Here is an 18,425-nt window from a genome sequence, read left to right as displayed (position 1 = left end):
TTACCAGACTTTCGATTAGGGAAAATCAAATAAAAATTAGGTAAATTAGGGGTTACCATTGTGCAAATTTTATAAGATGTTAAATAAATAAATAAATAAATTTGAAAAGTTTAAACCAAAAGTAATAAATAAGTGCAATATATAAAATAAAATTTGTATAACATAAGTGCAGTGCAAAAAATCCATAGTAAATTTCAATTTACTTCACCTCAATTTACTCGAACTCGCATATAAAATAGTTTTACAAAAACTTCCTGTTGAAATGCATTTACATTGTCATAAAATTATTAAAAAAATAAATCACAAATGTATATTTTGCATAATATAAACATCAAGTCAACAATCTCTTGAGTGTCGTTTTCATGTCAATATGGAATGTCTTAGGAATGTCAATATGATGCCGTAACTAAGACCGTTCAAAAATTGCTACATGTAGTTCCAACTTCGATAGAAATTACAATTCTCGTTTAGTATAAGCTAATTTTTTTTATATAAACTTCACGTGAGACATGAAAGCCAATCATATTAATATAGAATGTATTTCAAACCACGGTTGCCACTTGAAAATTTTTTTCTGTACCAAAATTGGTTTAAAAAGGTACCATTTCTGTAAAAAAAGGTCCAAAATTTTTTTGGACCTTCTTGTTTTCTCGTTCTGTGTTTTTCATAGTGTTATAAATGAACAAAATATAAAATAGTGCAAATTTGCATTTATAAAAAAATTAATTGGAAATATCCACAATAAAGTTGGGTCGTCAAAAATGTACCATTTTTTGAACATGAGTACCAAACGAAAAAAATAAAAAAAAAAAGTACCAATTTTGGTACTAAAGTAGCATAAGTGGCAACCGTGTTTCAAACTAAAACTAAGGAATTTGTGTAAGTCTTTAATAGAATTTAAGAACTATATGGATGAATACATAAACTTTAATATAAAAATGCATTAATTAATACCTTCAAAATTAATTTAATTGTGATGTAATTATAGTTAAAAAATGTTCTGCACTGAGGCAAATGGATAATAACAATGGATTTATTAATTCTAAATGCAAATATATTTGTAAATTTTTAAATATCATATTTGAATTGAATATTAATGCTATTTTAGAGACGAACGATTTGAAAATTTGATGAAATGTCGCGGTACAAAAATTTTCTTTACCCTATTTAAAAAAATCATACCTGTGTTTCAAAATATTTTTAATTTCAAAAAAAAACTTAATGTTTATGTTTATAAATATGTATTCATTTTCTTATTTTTTTATAATATAAAAAAATGAATTCAAAATAACAATTTTTAATCAAAATTTTTTTAATTAAAATGTTTTATAGTTTTTATAATTATTTATTTTGCATAGTCATTAATACATTTTTGCATTCGATTGAATCAATTTTTGAAACAGTTTTGTCACTCTGAAGTTCTTCTTGCGAACAAGAAGAAGTTATTGGGTGTCAAGTTGGAACTGTAAGGCGGGTGACCCTACAATTCGACATTTTGAGTGCTTAAAACTCTTTTGTTCGAGCTGATGTGTGGGAGCTCACGTTGTTGTGGAGGATTTTCCGAAGATATTCGGCGAACAATTGGTTGTGAACCACTCCAAATTGACAATTCTACGTTCTTCAGGTGGTACACTTGCGTCACATGACTGGCTTTTCTGAAAAAACCATGCGACCATTGGCTTGAATTTGTTTTGTTCTCGGACAACTGTTGTAGGGTTCTGCTCACTTTGAAAGCCTCAAACAATATACTGCTGTTTTGTTTCAATCTCGTAGGCGTAAATTTCAAGATTCATTACCTGTCACGATTTCGTAGACGTGTTTTGAGCTACTTCGGTCGTATTTTATCAGTATTTCCTTGCACCAATCAACAATACTTTTTTTTTTGAGCGATTATCAAATTATGGGGAATCTTACTGGAACAAATTTTTCCGACAGATAAATGGATATGTAAAATTGAAGGTATGTTGGTCCACTAATGCCCAAGGACACCTCTATCTTTTTTTTTCATTCAATAACTCAAATCAATTATAACATAATTAATTAGAAAATTCTTTATACATATACAATGCTTTTTACGAAACATTCAACATTTTTGTTCACATTTAAGAATTTGTTGACGAAAGTCAATAATTTGTGCTTTCGAGTGTACACTGTAATATTATAAATAAAAATTAAATTACATAAAGGTTTTTAAAATAAAAAATTTTATGTAAAAATGTATTTTAAGCATTTTAATTCAAAACAAATTACTTCTGAAATATAAATTGCAAAACAAAAAAAAAAATAAAAAAGAAATCGTATGCCGAAACCCGGGATTGAACCGGGGACCTTTAGATCTTCAGTCTAACGCTCTCCCAACTGAGCTATTTCGGCAGATACCGTTATTTTATCAAAAAGTTCACATCACCTATGCTCAAAAAACTATAGTTGCCAATCCAAATCCACATTTTTACTATATATTAAAATTGTATGTTATATACTCATAACTATACATACATATATATATATATATTGAATCCTTTAACTCCTAGGAGAAGCATAAGGCGCATATATGTATAACTACAAATCTAACAATCACGTAGTAACGGAGTATATCGAATGTAAAGGTTAGTAAGATATTATATGTATATTGCTAAAATGTTTAGAATTTATATACACCAATTCCGTGGTCATCTTTTTTATTGCGTAAAACATATTTACAAAAAAATTTGAATTCCCCAGATTTATTTTATTACAATCATTTTGTTGATAAATAATGGGAGTATGATGATTTTTAACTTATTAAATTTCAATAATTTAATTTAATTTATTATTAATAGCAAAAAAAATTTCTATACGAATGTATTTATAATTACACATTTTATATAGGCTTTGTGAGATAGCAAATTTACATATTCATTTTTTATTTTAAAAAATGTATTCTATACATAGAAATACAATATTAAACTACCGTAAAGCAAGTGGTTTCCGTGGTGTAGTGGTTATCACATCCGCCTAACACGCGGAAGGCCCCCGGTTCGATCCCGGGCGGAAACACATTTTTTTTTCAAATTTTATTTTTAATAATCAATTTCTTACACTGTCAATATTTCTTTTTTTTTGTTCTTTGCTATACTCTTACAACTTTAGAATTACTATTAATATAATTTAGTAATTGTACCTTTAACAATATTGTGAATAATATATTTACCTTTATACACATTATACTATTTTTAATAAGAGTATCACGAATCATTAAATGTACCGATGTTTATCTGTCCATCTAGTATTTATCCAGATCTCTATATTATAATCTGGTGAAATCAAATTTTATGTAGTAATTTTATTTAAGTCGGACTTTTAAATCAAGAAATTAATAAAATCGCTTGTCCGTATAATCTATTTAATTATCGCTCGCTTTCATCTAGAAATATAACTGCCTGATGGGCGCTAATTTATTTAAACATATGTACAGTACATATGTACATATTATATATAATATGAAGAAAAAGAATTGTATAGCGTGACGGCTATGCATTGTAAAATAAACAATAATAATAATAAATAATAATTATAATCATAAGATTATAAATTTTGAATAAATGCAGAAATACTATATGTTTACACTATCTAATTTCATTATTATAATTTTAAATCCATTTATTTCATATTTTGTATAATAAATGGGATATATTACTGTATAACATACATATATGTCGAGTCAAGTACAATAGTCTAAACATAGCATAAGATCAATGGTGGAGTAGATAATTCCAATATAAGTACTGTTTTATGGGTTTAAAAAAAATTTTTTTTTATCCTTTAAAATTGTTATTATGTACTCAAACCAAAAACAATTAATTTCAACTGAATTATATCTTAACTTTTTGTATTCCGGAAATTTTACACACTTTAATGTTGTTTTTTTTATCTCAATGTTTAAGAACCAATAACGGGAAAGCAAAAAAAACTGTAACGATGTATTATTTAGATATGAGTGTACGTTAGTTCAGGATGAACTAAATTAACTAAATTTTATAGAATGTAGGAATTTATTGCTCCATAATTATGTGACAGCATATATATATATATATATATATATATATATGTGTATTATTTTATTACCGAAAAGCCTGCTTCAAATGAATTATTCATTATAATAAATTGATAAATATATTTTTTAGAACGAATTTCTTATACTACGAAACATTACAGACTTCGAGTGAAAACAATAAACTCGATAAAAATAGTAAATCATAGATAGCTTATATATAAAAATTAAAACTAAATTATTTTTGATTATGAAAAATAAAATAAAATTTTTTTTTGATGTTTTTCGTTTAACTGATGTTCCGCATTTAGTGAACATCATTTTATTCGCTTTTGTTTTATTATATTATTTATTTAAGAAATATATTTTTGAAATATATTTAAGAAATATATTTTTGAAAAAATGAGTTTCAATTCCTTGGAATTCTGTGACGTGTACGAAATTGCTGCGGATTTCGTCACAAATCTGATATCTTCAGCCGTAGATAAATTGTCGAGAGATAGACCAGGATATTTTATCTACAAGTGTCCAGAGTTAGAATTAGATACCTCATCTTCATACACATCGGGATCAAGCAGGGAGGAAGCAGATCCTGTTGGATCATTACATTGGGTTACTATACAACGCTTTTCTTATCTAAAATCAGTTCATAATATACATGCATTTGTAAATTCATGGGTTTTAACACCTGGCACGAAATTTGCAGTGATAACGCACGCAGGATTTAAGGACGTTGAAGGTTTGGGCACTACGTTTTTTGTGGATGTAATATTTTCGAAGCCAACACAGGCTTGTCCGAACCCCTTGGCTACGGTAACTGTTTCATTTCAAATACATTTATCGATGTTAGTACCGCTTTACTATCCTGCAATGGTTACATACACTTTTGAGAATTTTGGTACAATTTTTTATGCGTTTGGCAAGAAGAGCTTTGATGGCAACTTTCAAAAATACTTCATCGATAATATTTTAGATTTCAAACTGAAATTTTTTGAAGATTCCATTAAATGGAGTCATGAAGTTAAAGAAAAAGAACGAATAAGAAAAGAAGAGAGTTGTGATGATGATATGGAGGAAGATAATTTATTTGGAAGATTAACACTGCGAGATGGTAGGAAAACGTTGAGATTTTCGGAACGTGAGGAGTCCGTTTTTAATATTTTATCACAAAAAGATTCTAGTGATGATAGTGAAAATATGAAATGTCACAGACCTCCAGAGAAATAGTAAAAATTTGTAGTCGAAAATAACTATTTTTTATACTGTATAAGGATTCTTTTTTTAAATCAAAATTATAGAATAAATAACAGTTATACTAAACATTTGTTATTTGATTATTATTTTCGGTATATTAGTCTAACTAAAACTATAAAGTTCATTATGGTAAGACACTGTCAGTTACAATTTTTACTAGATTATCCAAAAATATTTATTAGACTTGGAAAAATAAATTGTTTAGCTTTATTGTTTCTTAATATTTCAGTATTTAAAAAAGATTTCACAACTAACACTACCTGGACATCTGAACACATGTCTAAAAAAGAGCATGGCATCCAAATATAATTATAAAATATTAACTTATAGATCAAATACTGCTTTTACAATGTGCTGTATCTACATTGGTTCAAACTTATAAGTGTTAATGATGTTTAATAATTCGTCTGTCACTTCTATGTGGTTGTGTAGCGTTTAGCAAAGCTTCACATACTACTATTCACTAGTTAGAAATTGCACAAAGCCAGGCTCTGAGAAGACTTTTCAAAGTTCCTTGGTACATTAGGACGAATGACATCCTCAGGGACCTCAAGATTTTTGATTCCCATCAAAAAATACATAAAGGATAGAGTCCTGAAATTAATTGCGAAATCTGACAGACTTACTAACACCGCGTTATCAAATCTCAAAATGGTTACAGGCTCCTCGGGTAGGTATGCAGATCTGAGGTCAATTATTGCTTAGTCTGATGAAGTGATAAACAATAATCCAGTCAAGGCGCAAAGAGGGGTTTTGAAGAAACCTCGCAGTTAATAGACAGTAAATATTTTTTTTTATATGCTTACTTTAATAGAAAATAATAAATTATATACACTTAGAAGAATGTATTAATAAAAATAACTTAAAAACTAACCAGTATTTGTGGAGTATTATTTGTACCAAAAATTTGTCACCTTATCAACATATAGATTCTTATTATTAGCAAAATAAAGTGACATCTAAATAGGATGTCACCTGATAAGGACGACAAGTAACAAGTACAAAGTGACTTATTACACTTAAACCATAATGAATGAACAATAATATATAATAAAAATTATATATGCTCAAACTTTAACTAACTTACAGCCATTCGTCAAGTTTTATGTAAAATTTTAGAATAGAATAATTTATGTTAATTTTTTTTTGCCGAAAGTGATGACGAAAAGAAACTATTTGGATTAGTCATCGCTTGCAGTCCAAAAAATAATATACCGACTATAAACTAATTTAAAAATTCGAATATTTCTTAAGTATATTAAGAAACACCATTTTATGGTTAGCCAAATTTCAATAAATTAACTAAAATTTTTGTCTTTATCTTTTCTTTGCTATTCGAATCCGTCTACCTTAGAATAATTTATTTTACGTAGATTTAAAATATACTCAAAAAACTTTTTTTAATAAAAAACTGATTGAAGTGCATTTTAATAAATATAAAATTTAGTTACACTTACAATATATATATATATATACAATGAAATGAAATAAAATACACATTTTTGGTCTTGGTTTGTTGAAATAAATTTTTCATTTCTCAAAAATTTCCTTATATAAATAAACTTTATAATATCCGCTGCTCTGAGCATATGAATCATTTTTTGGGGCACAATTATTTATATTAAAAATTCCATTAAGTGATTAAGATTTACGGAGATGACAACAATAACAGCAATAACAACAATAAAAGTTAAATAAAATTTTAAGGATCACGGAACGTTGTGGATTTGCTTCTTTTCAAAGCAGCATCATTCAGCCTTTTTGTGTGACATTTTTATCTACGAAAAAAAGCATGATGTGAATAAATAAATAATTTGCAGGGTTTGAATTAAAAGAAACATTACAATTTTTTCAGAAAAGTTGCATTTTTTTATTAGTAAAAGTATAACAATAAATATTTAACGTTATATTAATGGAATTAAATATATATCAGATTATTAATTGCTTAAAGGTGTAAAAGAATAAATCATCTTAAAAGGCATTGGTCTTGATACGCCTTGATAGTTCATATAATTTTGAGAAAACATTTTTTTACGAAATAATATAAAATAACTATTTCAAATTACTTCAATAAATACTTATAGATGATTTAATTTCAAAAATGAGAAGTAGGGACCGATAAAGAAAAAGTATCTGTAATAATATATAATAATATATATATATATATTCTTCACATAAATGATTTTTACTTGAATTTTTTGAGTCTTTGTTGATTGATTCCCCTTTTCTTCTTTTACATCAAAAAACATCACTGCAATGATGCTTTTAAGTATTTCTAGGTATCAATAAAGCTTCGATGGTTTTCCTATGACATACAATGCACAAAAATAAATTTACTTGGTATGGTAGTGGCATAGATAGTCATTATCATCGCTGATTGCATCGACTTTTTCGCCTGCTGAGAAACATCTAGTATTTATAAGATAAGTTTTTACAATACTTTTCACTATAATTATATACTATTATATACTGTAATGAGTGGTAATTATATTTTACAAAATTTATAGTTCAAAGCATTTACATTAACATGCTTTGCATAGAATTATTACGGATACATTAATCAAAGTTCCTTTGATTAGAATCATAAGTTTGCGCTACTACTTTAATGAAATCAAATTTCTTAAAATAATTGGAAAGTGTTTTGCCTATGTTAACATAGGATATATGTTAAACTATTACATCATAATATTAATATAATATTATTACTAATCATCTTATTTTCCAAATACAGCTAAGAAGTAGTATAACTAGGGATTATTCTAAGAGGGGAAATTTATAAGAATATATTTTTTAGCAGTGTTTTTGTATTTCACTAAATTTATGTTTCGGTGACGTAATAACAGACCAAATGGTCCCTCATGACGGATGAGACATCCCTCTTCGATGAGTTTATCAGCAAGATAACAACTCAAAATACACCTTAAAGCTGGTAAAGATATAAATTTAGAACAATAGAATTCCAGTTTTAGATTGGCCGGCCCAATCTCCCGATTTTAATTCAATTGAGAATATTTATCAAATGTAGTGTTGGGGATCGAAAATTGCCCAATTGTTTAAGGCCCTAAAAAATGAATGGCATAAAATTTCAAATAGTTTTATTGACAATTTTATATCACCAACAGCTGGGTGTGCTCAAATAGTAAAAACCAAAGGCCATTATACAATATATTAAAAAATAACACTAAAATTTAATACGAGGGTGGCTTGATAAGTCAGTGATTTTTTGAATAAAACAAATTTTTTTTGCAAATAAACATTATGTTTTTCTACATAATCATCTCTTAGCTCGCTACATTTAGTCCAGCGTTTTTCTAATTTTCTTATTCCCTCCAAATAATAGGTTTTCTAAAAGGTCTCAAAATACGCGTTTGTTTTGGTAATGACTTCTTCATTCGACTCAATTCTCTTACCGCCCAGCCATTTCTTTAGGTTTGGAAACAGAAAATAGTCGCAAGGGGCTAAATCTGGAGAATATGCTGGATGGGGTAGCAGTTCGTATCCCAATTCGTGGATTTTGGCCAGTAATGCTTATTCAGCAAACGAAATTCACTTTTTTCCATTTTCGTAAAAATTCACGAGGTTGTCCGCTTTGAACGGCTATCAAACATCAACTGAACGACGAAGCTTGATCAAAATTAGAAAGTTGCCCACTGGTAGATTACAGCTAACGGCAACACTGTTGCATTTGGAGTAACTGCGCGGGAAATTCAAAAAGTTACTGACATATCAAACCGCCCTCAAATAATAAACAAAGTTGCTATTGTTTTGCACAGCTGCATTTCGCAATATTTCGTTAGGGTTGTGAATTATTGAACCCGCTATGAATAAATATAGATTTTGTTGTATTTTTATGATAGCTAATAAAATAATAAATAAAACTATGTATTTCAGTTTTTAAATGAAAAGTAAAAACTAGACAAAAAACTTATTTATTTAATGTGCTCATTTTGGTTGCTTTTGTTATGCAAAACACTGTATATGGGTCATTCTTTTACAAATCGGACACCGTTTTGACCTCATGATCTCCGATTTCGCTGACATTTTTTTTATGAACTCCTTTCATAAAATAAGAATACCCGTATCTCGAGAAAAAATTTTGTAAAAGAATGACCCATATGCAGAAAGAGTATTTGACGATGCTTTTCAAAACTATAACGACAAATGTATCATAATAAACGGCCACTACATTAACAATAAAAGGTACGCTGAGAATACCACGATAATAGCGAACAATATTCATGACTTACAATAGCTCATAACAGCTTCAAGTGAAACAAGCAAAATTTATGACTTAAATATAAACATAAAAAAGACAAAGTTTATGGTAGTCAGTAGGAAGCAAATCTATGACCCCACTGTGAAAATTGTAATTGATAATCAGAATATTGTGCGTGTTTCAAAATTTAAGTACCTTGAAGACCCAGATATAAAAATATTAAACAATCCAGAATTTAATTTACTGCTTAGACTGAGATATATGAAATCTTACGTATGGTCTGTCTTACTTTATGGAGTAGAAACGTGGACTCTTAAAACAACCGCAATGAATAAATTGGAGGCTTTCGAAATGTGGTATTATCGCCGTCCTTGGACTTGAAGAATTACCAATGAAGAAGTGCTCAGAAGAATGCAGCAAGAAAGAGAATTGCTAAATGCCATGAAAAAAGGAAAGTAGCATACTTGGGACACATAATACGTGCATCCAATTACGAAGTATTGCAACTTATACTTCAAGGCCGTATAGAAGGTCGCAGAGACGTTGGGGGAGACAACTCTTATGGTTAGTGAATATCCGCACCTAGACAGAACTTCGAACTATTGACGAATTGATACGCGATCGAGAGAGCTTTATACAGCGATAGTAAACAACATATCGCAAAACGCTTTTTGAATATTGTGTAGATTGTAGTTTAATGTAAAAGATGTAGTTGGATGTTGAAAGTTAAATGTTACCTTTTATGATTAGTTATAAGTGTTATTAAAGAAAAATTGTAATATTGAAAATTAAATTGAAAATTACGTAAAAATAAGCTTATTGTTAATTAATGCGACCACTGACACTCAAAGTGAGTAGGCAGTCTAAGAAGAAGAACATGTATTATATACCATATTGAAAGGCGGGAATCTATCTTTTGTACCACCCTCATTCCTTCTTAAATATACCACTGACTTTAAAACAATGAATATACGTTATTCCCGTAAAGTTATAAATCGACAAAAAATTTTCAACTAACTTACTCAAAAATATTAGTTATGCCATTAAGAAAAACCACCTCATATATATACAATAAATAGAAAATTTAGAAAGAATATAGGAACTTCTATTTAACTCGTACGTTTGTAAGGTAACTATATCCACATGCAATCCATTCATATATATATTCTTTTTAGTAGTCATACTAAAACCTTATTTAACTATAATACTGAATAGTCGTGTATATGTAAGAATGCTAAAAAATCGATGGCTTACTCCGATATAAAAAACTTCAATATGATATAGATATTGAACATATCAGATTTTTAATATTAAAAATTATAAAGAAAAATCAGTTCCAATTGTTATGTTTATTTAACAAAGTCAACCGATTTTTTTGATTATTTAATCCACTTTTGAAAAAAAGCCTACTTACAATATTGCACTCGTGAGACAAAAAAACGAATATGAATATGAATTTACGAATAAATAAAGAATAATTGAATATTTCTTGATTAATACATAAGTTGAAGGTCATATTTGCACATAAGTGAATATGAGTTTTTGGTGTTAAATATTATTCTGTATATAATGGAATATTTGTATTAATTTTAGTGTCTTATTTTTTTGGTTTAAATCTGAAACATTTTTCAGATTCGTTTGTATATATTATAATTTGAATTCTGCTTACCGATAACTAGTTTATATCCTTTTTTATTATCGATCCCTTTTAATTACGTACGCCTATTTAATTTTATATTCAGAGTGAAATGGAATTTCAAAATTTAATTAAGCAAATTACATTTCACTGTTTAATGTTGCATTTTTGCAATATGTGGGAAATTTGTAAATGTTTACTTATTTTTTATTTTTTTTATTCTTTTTATTAAACGCATTTAACACAATATAAATACTATATTTTAGATACGCTTGAACTTGCACTAAATTTTTTTTTTTTGCTAAAAATATAAATCATTTTGCTATTTTTAATTATATCTACTAGCACATTTAGTAATTGTTATTCATTAAATGTTCAATATAACTCATTTCTTAGAAATTAGTGGGATTTTATTACACTATAGAATTTAGAAAAAAATACTTGTAATTATTAGTAACAAATATTAACTCATATAGAATAGATATAATAGATATGGGGATATTGCTTTATCACATTTGTATAATTTTTGAAAAGTGATTAGTACTATATTTCATATGATATGGATATTAGTACCGCTCGTTTTCGAACAATTCGAATTTTTCGAATACTCCGATAATTCAAAATTTAGTGATTCTTTTTCTTCTATTCTATTTAACTATTCATTTACGAACAAATCATCTTCAACACGATAATATTAAAAAAGTGTAAATATATGTTTACTGTAACATAACTATATTATAATAAATTAATGTATAGTAAATAAAATACAAATCAATTTATTAAATAACACTTGCAAAAATTTTATTTGATTTTTTCAAGTTTTACACTTATGACAGCTGATTAGTAAATAATACTTAAGAGCTCGTTATTGGGCATTTACACTTTGTTTAAAATGGTAAGATCACATTGTAAGCTTAGCCCTAACAATTATGTTATGCAGACAGTCAAATAAATAATGCTCACGGTAATTTTATTCTCTTTTTGATCATAGTCAAAAGGCTTCCTATACATAGAAAGTCATATCTCAATTGTTTATTTTCTACATTTACTACTATTTTGGTATGTGTTGTTGTATTGTTATGTGTATTTAGAAGGCAAGTTTTTTTTTGTTGTAGATATGCTTATATATAAACAAAACTGTTTTGACCAAGGTGAAGGAACAAACAAAACCTAACAGTCATGTTATGTAGAGTGTCGCGGGCACGTCAAAATTAGTTCTTTCGAGTTTTAACGAAAATACATGTTATTTAAAGTGCCACACCAGTATTGCCAATTTAGTATTTTTCCGGTACTTTTGTAATTTTTGGTTGTGCCTAAATTTAAAAGGAAATGTAGATGTGCTCACGTTCAATTTTCCACCAAAAATAACCAGTATGAATAAACTAATAGAAGTTAAAAAAATGTTAATTTATTATTATATTTTCTTATAATAATTGTTAACCGAACTTACAAAATTATACTGCTTTCCTTAAAATCGTAAAGTGTGACAATTAGATTATTAACGGCTTATAAAATAGGCTGTGTTGCTTCCTGGCATTTTTTTCTCCAAAACGTATTGAAATTGTAGGTATTTGCTCCAAAAAGGTGCAAATTCTGATATTTATTACTGAACAACTCTTCTTGAGCTAAGTGACGTGGCATAGATATCCTCGGGTCTTATGACGAAATTGTTTTTTCCGACATATTGTTTTTTCTCTCACTGTCAATTTTATAATTTGCATTGAAAACAACAACAATTTTACTTGTGCCATGCCCGTGACACTCTACATAACATGGCCCTAACAGCAATGGTTTCAGAGTTGCATATTTTTATTTTAAAATTAATTTTGCTTAAACTTTATTCAGTGTATATACGGGGTATATTTTGAGAAGACTTATATTCGAATGCAATTTCGTATAATTTTCGAATTTAATCTGTAGACAAAATGTTTATATATCAATAAAAAAGTGAGCGTGTATGTAAGAATGTGGACAAAATCCAGTGTAAACGCTGGATTCAATATGTTTTACTAGATTTACTCCTAAGACCATTAATTAAAAAATGAGTAAAGATACTAAGTGATCCTATCAGTCGACGAAAAATATTAAATGCGCTTTTTAATGCTTAAAGGCGCCTAAATTGTTGCAGTTCAGTTATAGCTTACAACTTTCCCGTTGCAGTTTATGAATTTCATTTTAATTGGGTTAATCTCAAACATATGTTTTATAATAATTCATAAAAAATAAAAAACGGACTGTAGAAAAACATTTTCGGCATCACCATAAGCCACAAAATTAAATACGCCAAAAAATTCATAAATTAAATTTTGATAACGTGTTCCAATTATGGGTAAAACATGAAAGAGCCTAAGAAATCTATGAAAACTGCAGTCGTTTCTGGTACAATAAGAAAAAAAAAAATAAAGCAGTATTTAAATTTGTAAACAAAAATTGTATTTTGAAATATAAAAAATAAACTTACTAAAACGTCGGCTGACAACAAGATACGCATATATAGTATGCATAGTTATTTGGATTTCACTTTCAATTTCTTGCACACGCAACAGCTGCATTTTCTTTGAAAATGCAATATAAGAAAATACACGGAGACATACGAGTCACATTTGTGTTGCATGCAGCAAATGCATGCAGCATATACATAGTATATGTTGCAACAAAGCGGAATAAATTTATTGACTTATTTGAAGTTGTGATGCTCGTATTAGGAAATTGAAAAGTTTTGAGCTTTAAAAAGATTTTGGCGCAGGTGTGAGAGTTTAATAGACTCAAAGTAAAAAAAAGAATTTATATATTAGCAAATTTATTAGTTAATTAAATTAAACTGAAACCCTACTATTCAGAGTATAGTAAGAGCAACATCATTGATGAGAAACACTATTTTGTTATTTGATAACAAAAAAAGCATCTTACATTAATGAAAAATAAAGAATTTGAAGATAATATATACTTTATTTAAACTTTCTTTGAAGGGCCGTCAATTTGAGGAAAGAAAATCCGTTGCTAGATGCTAGCTACTATAACATAATCCAACGACTGTTTCTTGATTGTCAGTTGAGCATAAAAATAACGACTAGTTTAGGCCGATATTAAAAATTTGTCAAATCATTCAAAACATGAAGTAATGTCAATAAATCTAATAATTTCTTTATAATTATTATCATATTATAATTTAGACGAAAAGTGGCTATTTCTTTTCACTGCGGCTAGTATGGTGGTTGGCAGTGCCAGAGTTCAGCATCTCGATATACATTATATGGCAAAATTGTTGTATTCCAATCAAAAAACTTTTTCTCAAATTGATGATGTACATTTATGTACAATTTATGATGTACAATGTACATTTATTGTGTTATGGATATCTGAGAAGCAAAAATTGACTCAGATAATTACGTTAATTCAACCATACACGTTTAAGTGCGATAAAAAAGATACACACAAAATGACACTACAGCTAGTTCAATTGAGTATAAACGATATATTTTTATATTGTTTAATATTTAATTATACTAAATACTTGCATCTAAAGATATTGATATGTACGTACGTAGAACAGTGGAATAAAATATACTAAGATGTATCCCGAGCCCAATAAAAAATTTGACTAAATTTTATGCTATAACAACCTTGTGACGTCCAATATTTTTAACTCACTCAACTTACATACGTTTAACCCTTTCTTAATCTACTATGCAATTCATTTATTTTTAAATACTTAAATGACCAAAAGAAATAAGCATTATTTAAAAATCATGTACTATTACCATAACCTGCTTGATTTTTGGAAAGATCCCTTATTGATCTTACTAATTGGCGATAGTAGAGAAAGACAGTAGACAAAGTTAATTCCTAGTTTTCAAGCGATAACAATAAACTGATCGATCATGCAAAATTTCTCAATATATGTAGTTAAATATCTTAGCGTAAACAAATCAAAAATATTATAGAATATATATTACATTAACAGATTTAATAACAATTTATTTTTACTTCGTGGTTTTAATTTATTTTCCAACGCGTGGTAGAGAAAATCATTTATATTTTCATATATTTTATTTTATTTTAAATTTTACTTTATTATTAAATTTATTACTCTGCTATTATAAAAAAAATATTATACAAACATTACTTGAATGGGAATACCGACTATTCTCACTTAAGAGAAATTCACTTAGCTATTTTACCAACGATTAACTTTATTTTGTTGAAGCAATTTAAATATTTATAGACTGTAAAGAATATATGTCATATAATATCATTCTGATAATTAATCTATGATAGCACATGAATGCAACACTGTTAAAATGCACTGATACTGACATTTCAATAAAAATCGTGTTCGTAACATCACGGTATTCTTTTGAGTCGTGGGTTTCATCGCTTTCGTGGTTTATGTGGCCTTGTTTTCGTGAACAGAATGTATCCACATGATAGTTATCAATTATGGATGGGCAATGTATAAGTTTTATTACTATTATAAACTATTCTATACTATACCATTATATTCTATTACTAATAGAATAAACAATTTACTAATTATTACCTACACAATATATTGTCTCATTTATTTTTAATATTAGTTGGAACCATATATGACTGAAGAATTTATTGGTTCTGCATTTCGTTCGTTGAATGAAAAAGTACTATCGGTTCGAATAATTCGTGATAAAAAAACTGGAGCAATTGCAGGATATGGTTTTGTACGTTTTGAAACATACGGTAGGGCTTTAACAGCCATGCATAGATTAAATGGTAAGCCGATTCCGGGAACTCGACCAATAGTTCGTTTTAAACTCAACTTTCCAGTTAACAATAACTCAAATCCGTTTAGCAAAGAAAAAAATTATAGCGTTTTTGTGGGTGAATTGTCTTCCGATGTTGATAATTATCAGCTTTATTACGCATTTTCTTCACTATATCCATCAATAATGTATGCTAATGTGATTTATAATAGTTCTGGATTCTCTAGGGGATTTGGTTTCGTGCGTTTTTCCAGTGAGGCAGAACAAAGGTTGGCTGCAGAACAAATGAATGGATTTAATGGACTAGGTCTAAAAACTATCAAAGTTAGTATAGCCTCTTGGAAATATAATTCACACATGAAGGAATGTGAATATCCAGCCCAAGTCACTCAAACTGAAAATACAACATTGAATTATTCGACATCGAATTATTATTATAATAACTATGAACAGGATCACTCATATGATTATAACAATATGTATAATTCATACGAAATGAATGATGTGAATGCATATCAATATGAAGAACCATATACAGAAAATAATGTAACATATGAGCCAGAATGTCCGCCAGGTGAAGAATGCAATTCAAATGAAATTACTGTTCACAACAGTGAAGCTGGTGAAGAGGATTTAGTAGATTATCGGAGTGAGATTAATGTTGATGAATTAAACCAGGAAACCATGAATCAGGATAATCAGTTTTACGATGCATTGGAAACTTCAAAGTGGAGTACCGATACATACATAGATTTTGATTCATTACTGGATTAAATTGTCTATTTTGATTGAGAAAGTTTTTGGTCTGATTTAGTAAAATTTAAAATATAATATCAGATTTAGAGTAAATACATGTTATCCATTTTTCATTTGAAGTTATAAAAAATTACAAATAAAATTAAAATATATTTGTAACATGTCATATATTTAATAAAAATTTTATTAAAAAATATACATTCTTTTTAAATTTTACGTTTAAATAGTATATTTGTTAAATATTTCCTCGATTATTATTTCTATTCGTTAGATCCGTGAGTGAATTGTATTTGATAGAGTTCACAGTTCCGAAAAATACGAATTTTTTTGAGCATTTGCCCTGTTTTGATACCATTATAAACCTTTTTTGCTAAATATTCAAACATATTAAAACAATCAAAAATATATCACGTCTGTTCAAATCTTAAAAGTTTACCCTAAAGAATATAATTCCCTAATGATACTAACCAAGTAGGAGGAGTGAGCGTAAAAATGGCACTATCATTGCACCTCCTTCAACTTTTCAATGCAATATTTACTTGCATATGACAAGTAGTCGTATTATTCTTCCGGCATTAGTTAGTTTTAGTATAATGATTCACTAACAATCAAAAACAAAACTTGTTTCCTGTCCAGTAAGTTTTATAGGGAAACCGGAACTTTTCTCATCTGTTTTTGAAACGGTTAAGGCTAGATATTATTAGGAGCAGGTGGACAGCGATATGTTAAGGCTCTAGAGATAATCTGAGTGCGGAACTATGATATTCGGAATAGTTCATTTGCTTCGCAGTTATTAAATTTATGTTATTTATGTCTAGAAAACTGAAGCAAAAATATGTTGAACTGTTGACCTCTATTGTGTGTCAGACTTAACGCGTTAACGAATTTTCCCATCCTATCTGTGATATATTTGCATGTTTGGACTAACTATGGGTTTTCAAATTTGTTGATTCTCTATTTGTATATACTCATACAACGGTACTTGTATGAGAATTTTGAAAATTATTAGCAATTTCATTAAAATTTTAAAAAATTGAGCACATGTATATTTCCATAATTCAAAATATTTCTGGCAATTAAAAAATTATTAAAATGACAGCTAATAATCAAACTATTCACAATTGATTTTATGTACCCTATAGTTTTTTTAAGAAAGTATCATAAATATTGAAGATGAATAATTTTAAAGATTGTGGTAATAGTGATTGTGATTATGTTTTCTAGATTGTTCTAGATTGTTAATGCTGTTATAATAGGAGACGAAACGTAGTTATATGGTCACAACAACTAAATTAAGAACTAATTAAAATTTTCTGATGATCCAGAACTTTGTTTCCACTTTTTTTTAAACTAGAATTGAGACGTGCATTCCGTATTTTTATCGTCTATGTTCAATCAGAGAATAAAACTTAGAAGAAATGACACAAACTGTGAAAACTTAAATATTTTGAATCGAAATAAATACCGTATTGGTTATCTGCTAGTTTTAGGCGAAACAAAACATCATTACAATGCCACAACTATTATATTCTTCAGACTTAACTACCTTATACTTCACAAAATTAAAATAACACTCAAAGGAAAACGTTTCTGAACTGTAAATAAGATAATTACTAAATCATAGGGCGAGCTTAAAACTATGCCTAAACAGGCGTAATAGCAATGTGTCCTAATAGGAAACTGTTCTCACATGAGATCATAATATCAAACGAGGTATAAAGGGAATAAAATAAATATTGAAAATTATATGCTTATATACTTTATATGTATGTTTGTGTATAATATATATATTAT

The 18,425-nt window shown here is 28.0% G+C and overlaps 3 protein-coding genes and 2 non-coding genes across 5 annotated transcripts in view; 3 read left to right on the top strand and 2 right to left on the bottom strand.

The window, feature by feature from the left end:
* LOC119685136 (extracellular sulfatase SULF-1 homolog) overlaps positions 1-18,425 on the bottom strand; it is a 163,110-nt gene that overhangs the window by 50,991 nt on the left and 93,694 nt on the right. The gene's annotated exons all lie outside the window — the stretch shown is intronic.
* Trnaf-gaa lies at positions 2,301-2,373 on the bottom strand. Its single transcript has one exon. It is a non-coding gene; the product is annotated as a tRNA-Phe (tRNA).
* On the top strand, positions 2,964-3,036 carry Trnav-aac. The gene has a single exon. It is a non-coding gene; the product is annotated as a tRNA-Val (tRNA).
* LOC119685138 lies at positions 4,314-5,296 on the top strand. The gene has a single exon (XM_038099346.1). It carries the CDS (start codon positions 4,433-4,435, stop codon positions 5,255-5,257), a length of 825 nt encoding a protein of 274 aa, XP_037955274.1. The 5' UTR covers positions 4,314-4,432; the 3' UTR covers positions 5,258-5,296.
* LOC119685137 (tRNA selenocysteine 1-associated protein 1-like) lies at positions 15,450-16,760 on the top strand. The gene is made up of 2 exons (XM_038099345.1): positions 15,450-15,589; positions 15,714-16,760. Exons 1-2 carry the CDS (start codon positions 15,551-15,553, stop codon positions 16,647-16,649), a joined length of 975 nt encoding a protein of 324 aa, XP_037955273.1. The 5' UTR covers positions 15,450-15,550; the 3' UTR covers positions 16,650-16,760.

This window comes from Teleopsis dalmanni, chromosome 2, assembly GCF_002237135.1.
Source record: "Teleopsis dalmanni isolate 2A chromosome 2, ASM223713v2, whole genome shotgun sequence".
In the NCBI taxonomy this organism is placed as follows: Eukaryota; Metazoa; Arthropoda; class Insecta; order Diptera; family Diopsidae; genus Teleopsis; species Teleopsis dalmanni.
This window is presented reverse-complemented; position numbering and strand designations above follow the sequence as displayed.

Bases quoted from the DNA above. Each gene is read 5' to 3' on its own strand.
- LOC119685138 (XM_038099346.1), top strand. From the start codon at position 4,433: ATGAGTTTCAATTCCTTGGAATTCTGTGACGTGTACGAAATTGCTGCG.
- LOC119685137 (XM_038099345.1), top strand. From the start codon at position 15,551: ATGTATCCACATGATAGTTATCAATTATGGATGGGCAAT. The intron at 15,590-15,713 runs GTATAAGTTTTA...TTTTAATATTAG, and splicing joins ATCAATTATGGATGGGCAAT to TTGGAACCATATATGACTGA.